The 19803-nt window shown below is 44.6% G+C and overlaps 2 protein-coding genes across 3 annotated transcripts; one reads left to right on the forward strand and one right to left on the reverse strand.

Moving 5' to 3' along the window:
* The first annotated feature begins 1817 nt into the window (after nucleotides 1–1817).
* LOC120684343 (tau-cadinol synthase-like) lies at nucleotides 1818–15888 on the forward strand. Its single transcript, XM_039966208.1, has 7 exons — nucleotides 1818–1866; nucleotides 10857–11115; nucleotides 11275–11650; nucleotides 12058–12276; nucleotides 12390–12525; nucleotides 15001–15246; nucleotides 15343–15888. The coding sequence occupies exons 2-7, from the start codon at nucleotides 10872–10874 to the stop codon at nucleotides 15631–15633; spliced, it is 1512 nt and encodes a 503-aa protein (XP_039822142.1). The 5' UTR covers nucleotides 1818–1866; nucleotides 10857–10871; the 3' UTR covers nucleotides 15634–15888.
* Nucleotides 15889–16771: 883 nt separating this feature from the next.
* LOC120686858 (ribosomal biogenesis protein LAS1L-like) lies at nucleotides 16772–18697 on the reverse strand. 2 transcript variants are annotated; one of them, XM_039969050.1, is made up of 4 exons: nucleotides 18242–18696; nucleotides 18009–18115; nucleotides 17840–17895; nucleotides 16772–16992 (listed from the first exon to the last, which is right to left on the reverse strand). In XM_039969050.1, the coding sequence occupies exons 1-4, from the start codon at nucleotides 18289–18291 to the stop codon at nucleotides 16978–16980; spliced, it is 228 nt and encodes a 75-aa protein (XP_039824984.1). In that variant the 5' UTR covers nucleotides 18292–18696; the 3' UTR covers nucleotides 16772–16977. The 2 variants fall into 2 exon arrangements, with proteins under 2 accessions (XP_039824984.1, XP_039824985.1); XM_039969051.1 differs by lacking the exon at nucleotides 16772–16992 and adding an exon at nucleotides 17527–17671 and having other exon boundaries at nucleotides 18242–18697.
* Nucleotides 18698–19803: the final 1106 nt, after the last annotated feature.

A 19803-nucleotide genomic window follows, 5' to 3' on the forward strand; every position in this document is an offset into this window, starting at 1 on the left:
TCCATTACAGAACTTAACAAAGGAGTACTATACATGAAATTTAAAAATTCGGTCAACAACACATAGGTTTTCAACCGTCCTTGCGTTGGAACGCAGAATGTTCTAACGGATTTCTTGCTGGCGCAGAATAAGATGGCGGAGCTGAAACCTCCGAGTTTGGTGGTGACGAACCGTAACGCCGCAATAAATCCTCAAGATCAAACGGAGGTTCCTCGCCCCTTGCCATGCATTCTCTATATTCTTTTTCCAAATAACGGAGCGCTGCCCTATGAAAAGCACTAGGTTTTTTGGACCGACGACCTACTCGAGTTGTGCCCTTCTCTCCAGAAGGACAACGATCACCCCCACCGGCGCCACTCCCTCCAGCTGTTGAAGCCATATTTTACTGAAAAATACCTTTATTTTCCACAAAATTATAAATTCTTACCATTACAAAGCAAAAATTATTTACTATTACAATTACAATGATCAGATTAATAACTCTTGCAAATAACAATGAAATTATATAAAAAAAGACGAAATGTATCATTAATCCTCAAGAAATCTCTAATTAATTGAAAGAAATCTCTATAACTTCTAATTACTTTGACACCCTTCAGTTCCAGGAGTACACTCTTTTCAATATCCAGAAACCCTCTAGAAGAAAAATAAACCTTTATTTCTGAAAATGTATATGTCAGTAACCTCAACCCTGCGGTGATGACACTGCCTTTCGGGGGGACACGGTGCGGTACAAGGATGTCACCAATCGGCTAGTCGCAGCACCAACATTTACGATTAATAGGCACAGCACTTGGCACAGGCAGCATGCTCGTTCATATGCTCTCAGTACAACAACGGCATGCTGACTGCGTCAAATGCTGTCTTCTTATCAATCGGAAGTGCTGGTGATGCGACCAACCGATTTGCGACGTCCTTATAGCGCATCGTGTATCCCTGAAAGGTAGTGCCATCACCGTTGGATGGAGATTAACGACGTATACTTGTTTCGAAATAAAGATTTTTTTAGCTTCTAGATGGTTTCAATGTGAGCCTGATTAAATACATCACTAGAGTGTCAAAATAATCCATTCATAATACAAAAAATTCTATAATATACTCATTTCATTAATTCATTCACGAATAAAAAAATCAACTATCCACAATATGGTCATATATACAAGTACATCACATGAAGTATCTACACTCATTCTAAAAATTTCTACTATCCATATACTCATCTAAATCTAAAAGAAAATTACGCCTACATATGCAATCTAGCTAGCAAAATAATGTCCAAGAAATGAGCTAGCTACACATTTTCTCTATTTCTAAAGTATGAAATGAGCTATACAAGCCAAGGAAGAAGAGAAAAACAAGCCCCAAACCTTTAGAGCAGATGGATGGACGGGGAATCAAAGATCTTCACAAATGTGGTGAAGAAATGAGCAAAACTCCTCTATCCCGAGCCAAGAACAGAGAAAACAAGTGAGCTGAATGGCTCGGGCGGGGGGAGAGGGAAGGGGATAAGGGGCGCAAGGCCTTTTGTCCCGGTTGGAGGCACGAACCGGGACAAAAGGGGGGACTTTTGTCCCGGTTGGTGGTTCCAACCGGGACAAAAGGCTACGCGGGCCTTTTGTCCCGGTTGGAACCACCAACCGGGACAAAAGGCTCCCATTTTGTCCCGGTTGGTGTCTCCAACCGGGACAAAAGTCCCCCGTCCCCCCCGCTGGCCCGGCTAGCCGTTGGACCCGGGACAAAAGCCACCTATTGTCCCGGGCCCAAAGGCTGCCGGGACAAATGGCCAGGAACAAAGGCCTGTTTTGTAGTAGTGATCCTTCACTTTGGAATGACTTCTTTATCAACTACACCCCACCACCATCACAAGTAAGTCACGTACTCTTTATTCCACTTTCTTTATAAAATAAATTTGATTTATCAGGCCAAGAAGAAAATTTTGGATGCCTTTTAACGTTGATCATTTTAAATCAGTTTGTTTAATCTGGGTAAAAATAAAACTTTGGATGTTTTTCTCACATTGATCCTACATCAATATGTATATATTCGTTTCTAAGAATATGCATGAATAAGAAGTCAGGGAACCAAAACCCTTCCTCGCAAAAAAGAGAAACCAAAATCCTGTGATTTTTTTCACCTAGAAATCTTACCCATAAGGGCATCCAGAGTGTTGGGAAGAAGGAGGTCTTAACGTTGTGAGGTCGACCTCATACATAGCAAACGAGGTCTTAGAAAGGGGTATTAAGCGAAAGAGCTTGAGGACGGGCATCAAGCTTCAGATCTGACCTTAAGAAATATAAAAATCTTAAGGAAAGAGAAGGAAGGAGTTACGTGCCACGCACAAGAATAGCCAAACCAAAGGACCTTGGGGCCCGGGGGGGGGGGGGGGGGGGGTGTTCAGCTCCCGTGCTAGATACGGTGAGGTTCTCTTGGGCCCTTAAGGTGCAAATGAGTGACCCTTAGGAGTATCTTCAAATTTTTTTAGTTCAAAATTTTATACCACTTCTTCAAAATAGAATTATATTTTGCAAAACTAGTAAAATATTTTGAACTAAACAGGATTGGAGATGCACATAATAAAGATTACCTATTTGCACCCCTACGCCTCCTCTCCTTTGACGGCGCTCGTCCATGAGCTTCCCATGCCGGCGTGGTATGCACCAGAACGGCTGGCAGGGGCTAGGGGTGTGGCCCTGCGTGCGCGGATGGCGGATGGCATCGAGTCGCGCGGGAGGCTGGTGGTCGGGGTGCGGCATTGCAGGGCCGCGGATGGACGATGGCTGGTAGCCCTGGTTGAACGAAATACGGCTGACGGCACAGGGGGTCGCGATCATGGAGGAACGTAGCGGTAGGCTATGGGATGGAGAAGCTTTTATGGGGTTTTTTTGTTGGTGGGGCCAACATCTAAAGACCTGCCTCGACCTCAAACCCAAGGGCTGAGGAGGACTGATCGGGAGCAGGAGCGTCAGGGTTAGGGTTAGGGCATGTTTGGATCAAGGACTAAACTTTAAACTTTAGTTTGGGTCACATCAGACATTTGGATGTTAATTAGACGGACTAAACATGAGCTAGCTATAAAAATAATTGCATAAATGGAGGCTAATTTACGAGATGAATCAATTAAGCCTAATTAATTCATCTTTAGCACATGTTTACTGTAGCACAATATAGTCAAATCATGAAATAATTAGGTTTAATGGACTCGTCTCGCGAATTAGCCTCCATTTATACAATAGGTTCTGTAATTAGTCTATATTTAATACTCTTAATTGGTGATCAAATATCCGATGTGATGGGACTAAATTTAGTCCGGGGGAACCAAACACCCTATCGCGGGTGGATTTGACAGGTAAGATTGGAGCCGGCACAACCACCCATGAGCCATGAGAGGTAGGGACTAAGGGACTCGAAGGATTTTTTTTTTGCGGGTAGGACTCGAAGGAATTATAAAGGATCTTTTGGAAAAATCTTGAATCAACACACATGACGTAGAGTGCTACACTTTTTCAAGTGGTTCGAACTTATCTAAATCCCTTTGTCTTTACGATTTTGCGATTTCCTTCCCGGAACAAACCCTGTGTATTATCTCCCAAGCTGGATCTGCTCATCTCTAAACAGGGTCCCACTGGATCCTTCAGGTGCTAAGACACTGAAAGATGCCATTTAAGAAAAAAAAACTGAGATGAAAAAAAATTAATGAAGAGAATTATAAAAAAAAAGGAAAAAAATGGAATCTCATGCAAAAAAATGTGTTGACGCAATCCCCAATAATGAGTGAAGAGAAGGACCCTGACATAAGTTGTGAGCAAGGATCATTTCTTCTCCATGCGTTTCGTGGATCCTATTACCTCCTCTCTTTTTTTTGAGAAAGTGGATCCTATTACCTCCTAGAGGCTAGGACTGACAATGGGCCGAGGCCTGACTCGAACGCCAATCCAGCCCTTTTCATCTGAAAGGTGGTCCAATCCTAATTTAATCCAGCCCTTTTCATCTGAAAGGTGGTCTAATCCTAATATCCTGGCCCTTATTGGATATGTGGGCTAATCGTTTGCTGCTTTGTTACCATTGGCCTTTGGGCCATCTCTCTAGTGGCCTTCACAAGCAAGAAAGCACTATATGCTTACAATCCAACAAAATATATGGCTCCATCAAATATGTTTTGAAACAATTAGAAAATTTCAAACCAAATAAACTCATTGTACATGCAAGTTAAAAAATAATATATCAGTTAAACATTGTTTAGTTTGCAACACTAAATAATTTAAATTAAACATCGATTTACAATATTGAATGCTCTTTCATAAAAAAGAAATGTTTGCTAATAAGACTCTACCACATATCATTGGCGCCTTAGTTATTGACAACAACTCCACCATCCAATGCTCCATTGGAAGCATCAACAAGAACCGTAGCCACTCCAACTGTAGTTAATTAAAAAGACACATCATAGGTTGATTTGTTTTAAAATCAAATTGGATATGCATATGGTAATGTTCAAACATAGCAAAAGAACACAGCAGCAGATAGTGTCTAAGACAAGGAACAAAATAGCAGATGTCTGAAGCAAGGAACTCCATTTTCGATCTGCTTTAAATAAAATAGCAGATGCACATAGCAAAGTTCAGACACACCAAAGGGACACATGGAAGAACACACTCCCTCCGTTCAAAAAAAAAAAACAGTCACTTTAGGAAGAGAATGAAACTACAAATTGAAAAGGAGGTAAAATGACCTTACTTGCCCATATTTATTGGCCATACTTGACACGAATTGTTTGCTGCATACACGTATACATACTAAATTGGTAAAATAACTTGTTTTTTTGGTGGGGGAGGAGGGGGGAGGAGACTATGGTTCTACTATGAGTAAAATACATCCCAGGTTCCTAACTTGTCCCACTGTGTCAACAAGATCCCAAACTCCTAAAATGCATATTCACTCAAGAACTTGTCAATCGGTTCGCGTGAGGTCCAAATCACCACTTTCTTTTTTGAAACGAACTAGGCACGAGAGCTGCCGATTATATTAAAAAACAGATAAAGCCTAGACTGGACAAACAACAAATGGAAAAAAAAACTGCAGAGCAACACCGGTTGGTTGGATTGAGGCATGAACATGTGCCACACAAAGCTAATGAACTACTCAAATGAACTCAGCATCGGTCGGTTGGATTGGGGCATCAACACGTGCTGGATTCAACTCATCTCCAACAATTACCTAGTCGGATTGGGACATCGACCCGAGCCTCAACTTACTCCGCCCGGTTGGATTGGGACATCGACTCGAGCCTCAACTTACTCTGCCCAGTTGGATTGGGTCATCGACCCGAGCCTATACTCACTATGCCTGGTCGGATTGGGATATCGACACGGGCCTCAACGAGAACTCCGCTTAGTCGAATTGGGTCATCGACACGAGCCTTCACAAACTCTGCTCGGTCGGATTGATTGGGACGTCGACATGAGCCACAATACGAGCCTTTTTTTTCTAACAAAAAAGAAAGAAACAACAAGAATAAGAGAAAAGAAGAAGCACCCTTGCCACAGCCAGTCGGAAGAAGCCGGACCACCATGCTGAAAATGCCTAGCGCCGCCTCCAGGAAGGATGTGACGCCAGTGGTTCCATCAATGTTAGTGCAAGAAGGATTGGGTTTTCACCCACAAAATGATAGCACGGTAGGACGGTGAGGTACTGAGAGTGGATGCCTCAAAGGAGCAAGCAGTGTCTGTAGACCTCATCGTCCAGGTTTTCACCATGACCTCACCAACCCCAACCTTAGCAGATATGAGATGCAAGAGATGGCTAGTACCACCACGATGTCCAAACGCGCCACCACGGTGTCGTGGCACACATCCACTTGGTTGTTACCAGCCACATCACCATGACGGCTCCGCCATGCAACCAAGCAAACCACCACCGGCCGTACCACCACGATGTTGCCAAAACAACTCATCGCGGGTAGCACCGGCTGTCGGAATGGATAACTAATGATGGAGAGCCCCCCGTGCAGGAATTCACGCACCAGTGGATAAAGCCTACAGGAGCCATTGCCGTGCCCACAAACATGCCCTGCACAGGGGACGCAAAGCCACTAGGCGCCACTGTGGGCAGGATGCGGACGAGCCCCATGGCGAGGATGACACTGCGCATGAAGGCCTTGACAACACGGAACAGGCCTATGCGGCCGTGCCCAGGCCACAGTGCGGGAAACCGGCGGCCAAGGGCGGACCCGCGGCCCCGGCCTCGCCCCCCGCGAGGATGCAGAAGAAGGCCACCTGTACGTGTCGCCGCCGCCTCCGCCCGGGTCCAGCCCGGTCCCCCAACATTGCTCCGTTTCCCAGGACTGACCAGAAACTACCGGCAGAGAGCAGATCCGGCCATCGGCCGTGCAGATCCGGCCGCCGTGTCACATCCGGTTCTTAAAAGAAAACCGAATGTATAACTATATGTATACCAGGATCAAGTTTCATACATATAGAGACATTATAAGTGAATAATCAGTAACAGTATCACGAAAAAAAGAACTAAAATAAATAAAAGACTATCAGAGTTATACAGCTTATCCTGAAAATGAAGGCTCCAAACTTCACAGGCAATCGACTGGGGGTTGCGCATGCCTAGAACTCAGCATCATCTTCAAAATATTTCTCACACCTTCTACTTCTGAGCAGCAGTAAGTAAGGGTGAGTACACTTATGGTTGGTACTCAGCAATGCCACCAGAAATAACCAGAATATGATTTATATCCATCTTTAAGTTTATTAATCATGTGAGGGTCTAAGCCGCTCTTAACCATGAGCACGGCTGATATATCAGTTTTACACTCTGCAGATGTTGTACACTTTCACCACAATTCGCGTAAAAGTTCTAAAGAACTTTGAACCCAACCACGCAATGTGCTAGCTAGGCAAAGTATCACACTTCCGAGGTGTGATTGCATAGGGACGCTACGAGGCCTTTACAAAGATTCCCTAACCCGTGACAATCCGCTAAGGTTTCAAGCCAAAGTGGTCATAACACTGTCCTAATGAGGTGGTACCTTGCCAAAGGACCATTAAACAATACCAATTGCCCCAAGAGGACCGAGCTATACCCCATCGATGCATCCCCTCTTGCCCTTTCGATAAGACTGTCACAATCTAGAGTCTCTAATTAATCAGCTAAGACCAGAGCCATATAGTATTGTGGTTGTACTGTTTTCTTGGGTGGTTCTCTATGTTCCAATTAAATCATCATAATACTCTTGTAAATAAGCATAGATAGAAAGATGGTTAGGGTCACTTGCCTTTCTCCAACGAAAAGCTACTCTTACTGCTCTTCAGCTTTTGCTCACTTGGAACTCTTGATCTTCAATCTTCGAACGGCGATCCTTCTACTCGGAGCAATCATCGAGCAAACATACAAAACAAACAACAAGTATATCTAAGAACAATACACCAAACAAGATAAAAGCTTTAGAAGAACAAACTAAAGGATAGGGCTCGCTACTATGGTTACGAGAGCGCAAGAAAGGCGAAAAACAGAACTAAAACGGTGATTCTATAGACTAAACGGTGCTTCAGGGATCTAGTCGCGATTAACAAAAGGGTTAAGAACTAGTAGAAAAGATTCGTAAGATGCAACAAAGTGTGCTCACAGAGGATAACAAGGTGATAAATCTCTTGCACACGTCACAACAATCACGTGAGCGCAAGAACCGATGAAAATGGGGCTAAAACGAAGAAGTTATGGCCAAAACAGGGTTCTATGGGCTTATTTGTAAAAGTTTTGAAAGAACAGGGGCTCTGGGTGAAGAAACTGGGGCCCAAAACATAATTAAACCCTAAACTTGGGGGTTAGCGTGAAAAACAACGCTCTAAGGACGGTGGGTTCTATTTTGCAAAAACTCAGGGTTCAGAACATAAAAGTAGGGGCTGTTTTGTAAATATTTTTGATCTGCTATGGACGGCGGATTGATTTTAGCAAAACTGAAGGGCTCTTTTGCAAAACGACCATGGATTGGATGGCTCTGGGCAAAGGGGGCAAACGGCGGCGGCGATTGATCGGTGAACAGCGGCGCGCGATGGCAGATCGCCGGCGTAAGGCCGGAACGGCCTTCCGGCACTTGATTCAAACCGGGCTCGGGGAGTCTGTGCGCGACGCTGGGAGACCGATTGCGGGCTCTGCAAGACGCGGTGGAGGCCGGGCGTGGGTGCGCGGCGGCGAGCGGCAAAGCAGAGCTCCGGTGAATTGTGCGCGCGTGCGCAGGAGAGAGAAAGGAAGGTGGAAAACGGTTGACGGGGTTCCTCACCGTGGCACGGATCTCCGGGGACGCTCGGCTTGCGAAGGGATGCAGCGAGGAGGTCGTTCGGTGGTGGCCCGAGCTCGAGCAGAGCTCCAATGGCGGCGGCGAGGCTAGGGTTCTGCGCGGGGAAAAAGGCGGCGGCCTGGGCGTGCGGATCAAGGGGTGCGGGGGCAATGCTATTTATAGGGCACGAGGAACCTCGGCTTGCGGGCCCGGGCTCAGGGTACGGCGGAGCGCGTACGACGGCCGGATTCGGACTAGCGTCCGGTTCGGTTGCGAGCTCGTGGGGAAGAGGGTCCGGGTAGGCGCGTGTGCGGGGCGGAGCTGGAGGGGGCCTCAGGTCGGCCGGCTCAGACGGAGGCCCACGGGCAATAGCGGAGCGCGGCGCGGGGCCTGAAGCAGAGGCACGGCGCGGGCGGGAGAAGGAAGATGACCCTAACAAGTGGGCCCCGGCGGGAGAAGGAAGATGACCCTAACAAGTGGGCCCCACCTGTCACGGCAGATTGGGTGATGGAGCGGCGTCGGGCTGGAGAAGGAGGCGGGCCGCGGAGCTGGGCCGCGCGGAGAAAAAAGGAAAAGGGGAAGGGAACGGGCCGGCTGGGCTGAAAGTGGAAGAGAAAAGCTTTCTATTTTCTTGAGAAGAGCAAACACATTCAATTTAAATTCGAATATAAGAATTCAAATTCAAACTGAACAACAAAGAATAAAACAATGCAAAAGCAACATGAATGCAACACAAGAAGAATAACCTTATTTAATTTAAAAGACAAACAATTATTTTTTTATACTAGATTCCCTATAAAGAAAAGTAAATGTTGGCAAAATTTTAAAATTATGAGAAAATTATTGAATTATTTTTAATTTTAATCACATCCTGAAATCCAAAAATTTCAGGGTGTGACATGCCGCCTGTGTAGATCCAGCCATCCCCACGAGGATCTAGCCGCCGGTCATGGCCTCTTGCCGAGCAAGAAGAGCGAAGGAGGAGGAAGCTGGGTGGAAAAAAATGAGAGGGAAAAGGAGAGGGGAAGAGTGGGATGGCCCCACCGCCTCCGTGCTCACCGGGCTTCCAGTGGACAACTCTGGCGGCGGCGGAGGCAGGAAAGAGGTAGGTGGGGCTGGGGACGGGGCAGGTGGAGTCGCCTAGCTCGGGCGACATGGGGGACGGGGCAAGCGGAGTCGCCCAGCTCGGGCGACGTGGGGGACGGGGGTGGCAAACACAAGGTCAAAGGTCCAAATCACCACTAAGCCATCTGCTTGGACTAGATTGCAAGGAGTGGGATTTTTCTAGGAGTTATGAGCAATATTGTCATGACACGGTGTGATGAGCAGGTGGGCATGGTGGCGCGGCCTGCGAACCAGCAAGTGGCGCCGCCGAGCGAACATTGCGGTGCGCACGAGCGGAGTGGCGCTAGACGGCGCGGGTGGACCTTGGTGGAGTGGCATAGGCAGAGCAGCACAGAAGGAGTCGAGGGGGGAGGAGGCGGCTTGGGCCTTGGGGTGAGCTTGTTCGCATGTGGCTCCGACGCACGGAGGCTGCTGGTGCGCCGGCCAAGGGCGGTGGTGATGCTTTTCTCTCGTGCATGTCCGCCCCACTGCATCATCCTTGATGCCCCTCCTACTCACTCGCCCTGCAGCATGGATCACCGGCAACCTGTAGCCACTACTTCCGTCGGGCTTCCCTGCCTCTGCCTCGGCCTCTTACTATGGATTGGGTGGGCTTCTTTAATTTTCTACTCGATTTGATGAGTGTATTGATTGATTCGGGAGTTGTGAGCTTGTGGAATCCAATTCAGATGCCCGTGCGGGCCGCATGCTTGCGCTCACTGCAGGGCGAGGTCACCCGGCTGCCCGCTCGCTTGCAGCACGAGTTCTTCATCATCGCCCGCCTGCAGCGCATGCTTTCCCAGCCCTATGCAGGCCGCATCGGACCTCATGGCCACCGGATCTGGCAAGGCTTGAGCCTGCCACTGCGGGATCTGGGGAACCAATCGATGCCCCTCACCCCATACCGGCCAACCGTGCGTGGCCTGGCCACGGTCTGTGCAGCTGCGCTGGCGTCCGTGCCATCGTGGGCGCGGCGCTGGCCTTGCCGACCTGCTCACCATCGTGGTGAGCTGGGATACTTGTCCTGACAGTCCTGCTCATAACCCCCTAAATAAATTCCACCCCTTGCAATCCAGTCCAAGCATGTGGTTTAGTGGTGATTTGGATCTCACGCGAACCAATTAGCAAGTAAGGGGACCTAGTTGACACAACAAGACAAGTTTAGGAATCTGGGGTGCATTTTACTCTTCTAGTATTTTACTACTCTGCTTTGCTTCTATGCAGCAGTAGACATATATTACTTCTATATATATGGAGTATTATAAGATTCCATATTCACTTTGTCTTCAATTCATTATAACTTTAATCATGAAACACATTTTACAACTACTCCATATAAATTACTGTGACTAAACAAAACAAACTAGGACCTTAAATTATTTATGGGTTACACAACTATTCGTGTGGCGTTGTTTTCTTTCATATCAAATGATAAACTATGTGTGATCTTGCTTCTATTAAATTGCAGAGGTCCGAGAAATGGATGAGAGAGAGGGCCAATAAATTAAAAGAGGAGGTAGGTGTTCTATTTCAAAACTGCAAGAATATAGTGGAAAAGATGAACCTAGTAGATGTGCTCCAACGTCTCGGAATAGATCATCATTTTGAGGAACAGATAACCACTACATTACACAGCATTCACAATGCTGATTTCAATAGTGGAAGCCTTAATGAGGTTTCTCTTCGGTTTCGGTTGCTTAGGCAGCAAGGATTTTGGGTTCCTCCAGGTACAATTAAAAATACTGTAGAACCATATTTTTTTTAGATTTAGTAGTAGTTCTACATTTAAGTATATCCATTGCAAAGTATATATATGGATATATTACTAATATATGTGCATCACCGTCGATCCCTATAATTTGAGCACAAATGTGTTTATTCTGTAGATGTGTTCAACATTTTCAAGAGTGGAGATGGGAGCTTTGTCAGTGATATAACTAATGACACGAAAGGCTTGCTAGGCTTGTATAATGCAGCTCACCTTCTAACTCACAACGAGGGAGCACTTGAAGAAGCTATCTTATTTGCAAGGCATCATCTGGAATTAGAGAGAAGTACCCTAAAGTCCCCGTTTGCTGAACAAGTCACACGTGCTCTTCGGATTCCATTACCAAGAACCTTGAAGAGAGTAGAGGCACTAAATTATATAACCGAGTACAACGTATATGAACAACCATACAACCCTGCGATTTTGGAGCTCGCCAAGCTTGAATTTAATCTTCTACAACATCTCTACCTAAAAGAGCTCAAGACTGTTTCCCAGTATGTCTCATGTACAATGGGCCCTAATTATGCTATGCTAACTTGGTTCAGAAAAAACATATTATCATAGACTTCCATTTTTGCCTAAGGTTGGGCGGCCAACTGGCTAGCCCAGCCCGATGGCACTCCCACTTGAGGTCGCTGGTTCGATTCCCAGTCGGGACGAATTTTCTCGTGGGTTAAAAAAATCCCCCTCGCTATGCTCGCCGCAAGGCTTGGCCCTCTCGGGCATGGGCCAGGGTTCGGGGGATTTTTCCGCGGCCGGGTGAAGCCGTGTTGCTTCCTCTTAATGAAAAACGGTTGGGGTCCGTTCACCCCTCCGGCCGCATTTTTTTTATAGACTTCCATTTTTGATTTTGTAACACTGATATAAGACTGATTGAACTAAACTTGATACTAAATTATAGGTGGTGGAAGGATCTTTCAGCATATATTGAGCTAGATTACATCAGGGATCGTTTGATCGAGGGCTACTTTTATTCTTACAATGTGTACCATGAGCAAGAACATGCACGTGCACGGATTATTCTTACCAAGATATTTGTGCTATGGACCTTATTAGATGACACTTTTGATACTCATGCTAATTTGGAGGAATGCCAAAAGTTACATCAGGCTATAGAAAGGTTGATTTAATTTTGGATTTGGTTAATTTCCACATAGGGAACAAGCGATGCAAAATACATGAATTTGAATGTTTGACAAATCAATTAACGTTTAATAAGGTTGATTTATGCAGATGGGATGAGAGTGCAGCTTGTCTTCTACCGGACTACTTGACGAAATTCTTTCTCAAGCTTATAAGCAACTTTAGGGAGTTTGATAATGAACTGGGACCACATGAAAAGTATCGCAGTGCTTACAACAAAAAAGCGGTAGGCCAATGTTATCTTATTTTTAGATGTTCTTTATTATGGTTCTTCAAATCTTACCAATATGAAATATGCTAACAGATGTAACACCATTTTGAAGGAATTAACTTTACCCATGTCAAAACACAACATGGGTTGATAATAATATCTATTAGTCAAAGTAATGAAAAATATCAAAATATGTGTGGAAAATCAAACTTGTTGCGGTTGCAAAGAACACCAACAACTGATTTTTTTGAAGAAAAGAACATCAATAACATGAACAATAAATTGGACATGGATATAGTACAGAACATCGTCAACTGGATTTGCGACTATGATAAGAGTTGCAGAGTTATTATAACTAACTATCATATTTCTTTCATTCTTTGTTATTTAATGTTGGAAAAAATCCATCAAACTCTGATTTTCATCCACGTCACTCACGTATGGACAACTTTAAATTGTTATGTTATTCCTTGTTAATACTCATCACTAATAGAACAAGTTCATGCCCCTTGTCATCATTGAAGTTGTTGCCTCATTGAAAACATTGCGTTGAGAAATGAAGAAGCAGGGACCATTTTTATAATGAAACAAGAGTTCACCATTAGCACAAAAATGCTTAAATTGGATTGCATATATATCTTGGTTTTCTTGGAACCATGAGAGCTAAAGCATATATCATACTGTTGTTAGCTTAAGAAATGTGTGTGGTAATTTATTTGTCATGATATATCCATAACAAAAGGTTTATTTGTCATGTTTTCAATCTGGAACCATGTGAGATATCTAAATCAATGGGACACTAAGGAATATTTGACAGGGATGTTCACACTCCTAGACCATCCCTAGTGGGAGTTCCATAGTAATTTCATTCCAATTAAATGAGGTCACACGTCAGCTCATCTAGTGATATGGTAAAGAATTTATGAGGACTGAGGAGAGAGATGAGAATATTTTCATCAGGCTGAAACTGGTTCTCACCATTTCCAACACACTGAAAAATGTATGGATCGAATTCCCATTAAGAAGCTTTTTGTTTAAACATCACATGTTTCATCAACTTCCGTTGACAACAACTAAATGAGATGGTAGCTTATGAAATCGTGAAATGGAGCTTTGTGTCAGGAGACATAGTTTCATTCATCAATTCTAATATCTGAAAATGGCAAGGCCCTCTTGAAAACCATGCAATGAAACTTTACATTATTGGGTACAACCTGAGTCATGTTCTGCACATTCGCACGCACAGCTCCACAAATGACCCGGGTCTAATTAAATGCCTCATTCTTCCCCTTTTTAATTAGTTCCTTACTTATCTCCGCATACTCCCTCGGGATAATCTAGCGAGAATTGCTTCATTCCTGATATAAAAAATAAGTCATTCTAGTTTTGTTCTAAGTCAAACTAAATTTTTTTTGAAGGGGGAAGTCAAACTAAATTAAGTTCAACCAAGTTTAAAGAGAAAAGTATGTGCCAACATTTATGATATCATTAGATTGATCATGAAATATATTTTGATAATATACTTATTTAGTGTCACAAACTTGTTTAAACTAAATATAGTTTGACTTAGAATAAAAATAAAATAACTTATTTTTTAGGGACAAAGGATGTCTTTATTTGCTTCCCCTTCACCGACATTGCTATGAATGTTGCTCTTCCACCACTGCTTTATATATGGTGTCCTCCATTAACCTCAGCCGCACTTGGCTGGATATCTGATTAGGTGGCCCTTGTTAGACCTGGAGTAGTCTAGAGGAAGGGAACAAGATGAAGGACAAGTGCCATTACATCCCCATTAACATGAGGAGGATGGATGAGGATGAGCTATGGATGGAGGGCGTGTAGCCACTATCAAGTTCTAGAGGAAGAGAAAGATGAGGGTAATGTTGTGGATACTGGAGTGGGCTGAGTCATAGTGAAGGTGAAGTAGCATAGCTACATAGGAGCAGGTGTCTTCTGAGCTTGCTGAAATCACAGGCATGGGCATGGACAGTTGGTAACACCAATACAAGAGGAGGAAGACAACACAGAAAGAACAATAATGATGATGTTGAGAAGGATGAGGAAAATATATGGTGATCTTGAAGACAACGAGGCCACCACACCTTCGACACCTTAAGCACACAAGCACTAAAATGTGTAGCTCACAAACACGCTCTGTGTTGTGCTTCTACATAAACTGGACCTTCCGGTAACCTCTACTAGTAGGCTAGGATTCAAACTGAAACCACACCTTCCATATTAACATGGAAATCAAAGTCAACTGAGCTCAATCCAATCCTCGTCCAACAGAAAACAAACCACCCAACCATACATATTATTTCAGCCAATAGTACTATATGCCACTCGCGAACGCATAAGAATTACATATGATGTCCGACAATATGATTCGCATATTCTTTTGGTGCCTAGTCAATGCGCAAAGATTCGCATCAGCTCACTGATACATTTGACCAACACTTAAGCATGCTCTTTTCTTCTCATATGCAGTTCCAGAAATTATCCAGCTATTATCTACAGGAATCCGAATGGTTCCATAAGAATCACATACCAAGCTTTAAAGATCAAATGGATGTGTCTGTCATGACTGGGGGAGCACAAATGGCATGTGTCGGTATACTTTTTGGCATGGATGATGTAGCTCCAGATGCATTCGAGTGGGCTATTGGTTGCAGTGATTCCGCCAAAACCGTTGGAGCAATAACACGTTACGCGAACGACTTGGCTGCATTTAAGGTACAATAATATAGTTAAAATTTTATAGTCAAGGTTAACTCCTATCTATTTGGAAAATTATGAACGTGCACCTGATACTGTTACACTTACTTTCAGAATGGTGGGAATAAAATGGACACAGCCAATTCTGTAGAGTGCTACATCAAGGAACACAATGTCACTAGTGAAGTTGCCCTAGCCAAGATAAGTGATTTGGTTGAACATGAATGGAAAAATACAAATGAAGCACGCTTTAAGAATCGAGAGCTGCTTTCGGTTGTGCAACGAGTCAGCAATTGTGCAATGTGTGCCATGTTTTATTGTCATGGTATGAGAGATTTGTACACAAACAGTAAGGACATAATAGGGGCAATCGAGTCCCATTTCGTCAACCCTATTTCTCTCTAGATTTTAGTGCTGCTGGAAATTAAATACGTAATATGGAGTCCACTAAACAAAGTATTAGCGGATATTAATGCAACATTGAAGCTGCGAATGCCGAATGGTGTGCAATGGGACTTCTCAACTTTGCTCAACACATACATACTTTTTACAAAACAAAATATTGTATCTTTTTATAATGTGTTTGTTATGGAGTGAATATTTTGAGGATTGCAGGAAATAAATACTATATTTGATCATCACATTATCATTTTGTTTGTACACTATTGAGTTCTTTTTTCCTATTGTTTACTTGAATATATTTGCATTGTTTCAAGTCATTTGCTGCCTAGCATATATGAATGGGAAAATTGCACGCATGTATGCTAACAAGTACTGACTGTAATCTTTTCCCAAAGACCCGACACATTATTGTTAGATTGTACGTAATAAACAGTCGAGGGTAAATATATTTACAATGGAATAATATGACTAAAGTCCATCACCGGTCTCTAAATTTGTTCGGCTGTTGTCGGTGTTTTACCGTCATGCCTACCTAAGGCTAACTCAGCTGTTGGACATTATCCTTTTATATGGAATAAAAAAATTCCTAAATTTTTTTCAGTGAACCTCCATCCATACTTAATAAGACAATAAAGATAGCTTTTTTGCGCAAGTACCATATATAGAAATATCCTTAATTTTAAATTGGCCGGGGGTCTAAGTTTCACAGGCCTCTTGGATGGAATCAATGTCTAACAAACCTTGTACATTGATTTTGATTTTGATTTGAAGAGAAAAGCCCACTTTTTTATGCATAAGGCAAACTAAACAACACGGTGAATCTATAAGGCGAATATGTGCTAATTTACACGCCAGCTAGATTGTGTCAAGCAACTAGCTAGCTTGTCCCACTACTACAGCCACCCCTATCACCGCCGGTTCTAAAAGTGCATCACCAACGGTTTTGGGTACCGTTAGATTTAAGTCGTTGGTGATAGCGGGGCCATCACCGCCGGTTCCAGAACCATTGGTGATGGGGACATCAACACCGCTGGTTCGTATCTGGAACCGTTGGTGATGGGGACATCAACACCGCCGGTTGAAGACACGAACCGGCGGTGAAGACCTTTTTCCCATCAAAAAAAATATTTTCAGATACATGATATGAGGAACCAGTGATAGTTTTCATATCACTTTTTGATATTTGAGTGTCAGATGACTGATAAACACCCAAACTATGAATTTCTTGCATGTCACTGCTTTCAGGGGACTCTGGAGCATCCAGTTGCATATGATCCAGTAGAATAGAAACAACCTCAAAGGGACAAGCATAGTATAGCCGTCGAGTGTACTTTATGGCTTTGATAATCAGTTTCTCAGACCCTGCAATTTAGAAGTAGCACACAAACAGTGAGATGTCTTGGTTGTGACAATATATTCCCTTGACAGCTATTCATATCTTGGATGTAAATACTACTAAAGAAGAATTGACATGCACAGATGGTAGCCATCACACATTCGCAATAAGAATATACAGAAAGTAGATGATGCGATTGTAACAAATAAATGAGGATGCTTAACTATACAGTTATACAACTGCAGGAAAAGGTTCAGATTAATGGAAGAGATAAGTAAAATCAAAATTTATCATAAGGTGCATATAAAATTCATTAAGCTTCCTTGCAAAGTGCAATGCATGTTGACCAAAGCAAACCATCCAAACTGGAGAAGTCAGTTGAGAACTGTATTTTGTGGACTGACGATCTATATTTCTAGATTTGCATATTCATGGAAAGTGGGTTCCATGTAGTAATGCATCTCTAACCAGGCCTACCAGAAGGTCCTACAGCACTAGAGAAGATCAAGTGGCTGGCTCAATCACAGTTCTATCTATAAGCTTCTGATACTCATGTTTCCTTTTGGAACCTGATTTTGATTCTTTTGAATCATTCTCCTTCAGAAAGGAAGAAATCTCATGCAATCTCGACCTCAGTTCCACTTGAACATCAGGAATGGAATTAGTCTGGCGATCCCAGTAAATACACTTCAACTAATCAAATGCCTGAAAGTAATTTTATCTTAGAAAGTAAAATATCATGACTAGAAACAACGGAACAAATCAAAATTCTCAGAACTAACAAAATTATATGAGAACCACCAAACAGCACTTGGTAGCAAAGTGAAAGAACTATATGACGAGATCTCATAGACGATAGCAAACTCATTTTACCTTAATACTTGCCAGGCGTAACAGTCGCAGGGAGGGAAGGTTGCGATGGGAACTTTCTACATGCAGCATAAACAATCATCAGGACACAAATGACCATATGAAAACCAGTTTAAACAAGTAATCAAATATAACCAGATGTAAAAAGACACGGGAAACAAAATCTTCTAACCATGGCGAATGTCCACCAGAACTCGTGGTATTCCAACAGCCTCAGCTAGTTCAGATATTGAACGGCCAGTTTTCTTATGTTGATTCTCCACAAAACCATTTACAAGCCTGACAGTAGAAAAAAAAGGGGGAGAAAATTAATATTTGTTGTACTTTTTGGAAGTTTAACTCTGGAAAATAAAATGAAACCATGTGTTACACACAAGATGATAATTGCAGTGAGAATTTCCTCACCTCATGATTGCCATACTGTACAGCATCGCGAGCATTTCCTCCGACTCCATGGCATCATCACCAGCCAATCCGCTCCTAGGGGAATGAGCATTGGACACACAGCACCTGAAGCTATCAGTATTCTCAGTGGCTATTTGAATTTGCAGAATCGTGCCGAGAATTGGGGAACCTATTTGGGATCGGTGAAAGCAAAAGCAATGGCTATTTATCTGGACACATAGATTTGGAACACCAACCTCGTCTACATGGTGTATTTGTGTTGATGAAAACGCTAGATCAAAGTTAGTCCACCTCAGTGCCAAATCACGCGCGGTCTACATACGCGCTTCAAAACCATTAAAATCCGATTAAGCAGAAGTCTCCTCAGAGACAAGCACCTAAGGCAACTGGAACTGCGGTGATTAGCGCATGCCCCAGATCGCGTGAGCAGCAGTGCAGCTCACCATCCGGCCAGACAACGCGGGAGGGAAAGGGGGGAAGACCGTAGAACAGAGAAATCCGGGTCCGGGCTCACCTTTGCTACGGCGGCCACGGCGAGGACGGCCACCAGGAGCAGCGCGCCGCCCCACCGCATCACCGCGGACACCTACGCTCGCCCCAAGTGCGATGACCGAGTCCAACAGAGCCGGCCCGCGCGCCGGCGGCTGGAGATCTGGAGGGGAGCGGGCGTGGCGTCCGCCCGGCGGGAGGTGGGCGTGGGTGAATTGAAGCGGAGGCGGCGGACGACGAACGCGCAGGCAAAGTAGAGAGGAGTAGAGAGGCCCGGCGGAGCACGAGAGGGGGGAGACCCGAGGAGCTGGGAGGGGCTCGTGTCGTGAGACTCGTAGCACCTGAAGCTCCTACGGGAGGGGGCGGGAGGAGGGTGGAGGGAGGAGGAGGGGGCGGAGGGCCGGGCGCTGCCGCCATGGGAGGGCGTGGGAGGAGGGAGGATTGGGCGGAGGGCTAGCCGCTGCTGCCATGGGAGGGCGTGGGATGAGGGAGGAGGGCCAGCGCCGCCGCCATGGGAGGGCGCGGGAGGTGGAATGGGAATTGGGAGGAGGGCGGCACCACGAGGGAGGGAGGGCTGTGGGCGGACGCCACGAGAGAGAGAGGGAGGGGAGAATGAAAAAAATAGGTGGAGAACACATCACCGCCGGGTCAAATTACAATCCGACGGTGATGCTTACGTATTACCGCCGGTTCGTAATACGACCCGGTGGTGATGCTCTCGACAGCATCACCGCCGGGTCGTATTACGAACCGGCGGTGATACGTAAGCATCACCGCCGGGTCCATTTGGAACCGGCGGTGATAGACTATCACCGCCGGTTCGAAACAAACCGGCGGTGATGGGGCGTTGGCGATGATGTATTCTGTAGTAGTGTCCCTAAAAGAGCAACACAATCAACCATGCTCGTAATAAAAGAGCAACACAAGCAACGCAATTTACAAAGAGCAACACAATCAACCAGGGGCGGAGACAGGGGGGCGGGCAGGGGCCTGGCCCCTATCATCCCCAAATTTACACTACAATTTTAAATTTTAATTAATTTTTTATAAAAATTTATATGGTTGGCCCCCCT

The sequence above is a fragment of the Panicum virgatum genome, chromosome 8N, assembly GCF_016808335.1.
Source record: "Panicum virgatum strain AP13 chromosome 8N, P.virgatum_v5, whole genome shotgun sequence".
Classification (NCBI taxonomy): Eukaryota; Viridiplantae; Streptophyta; class Magnoliopsida; order Poales; family Poaceae; genus Panicum; species Panicum virgatum.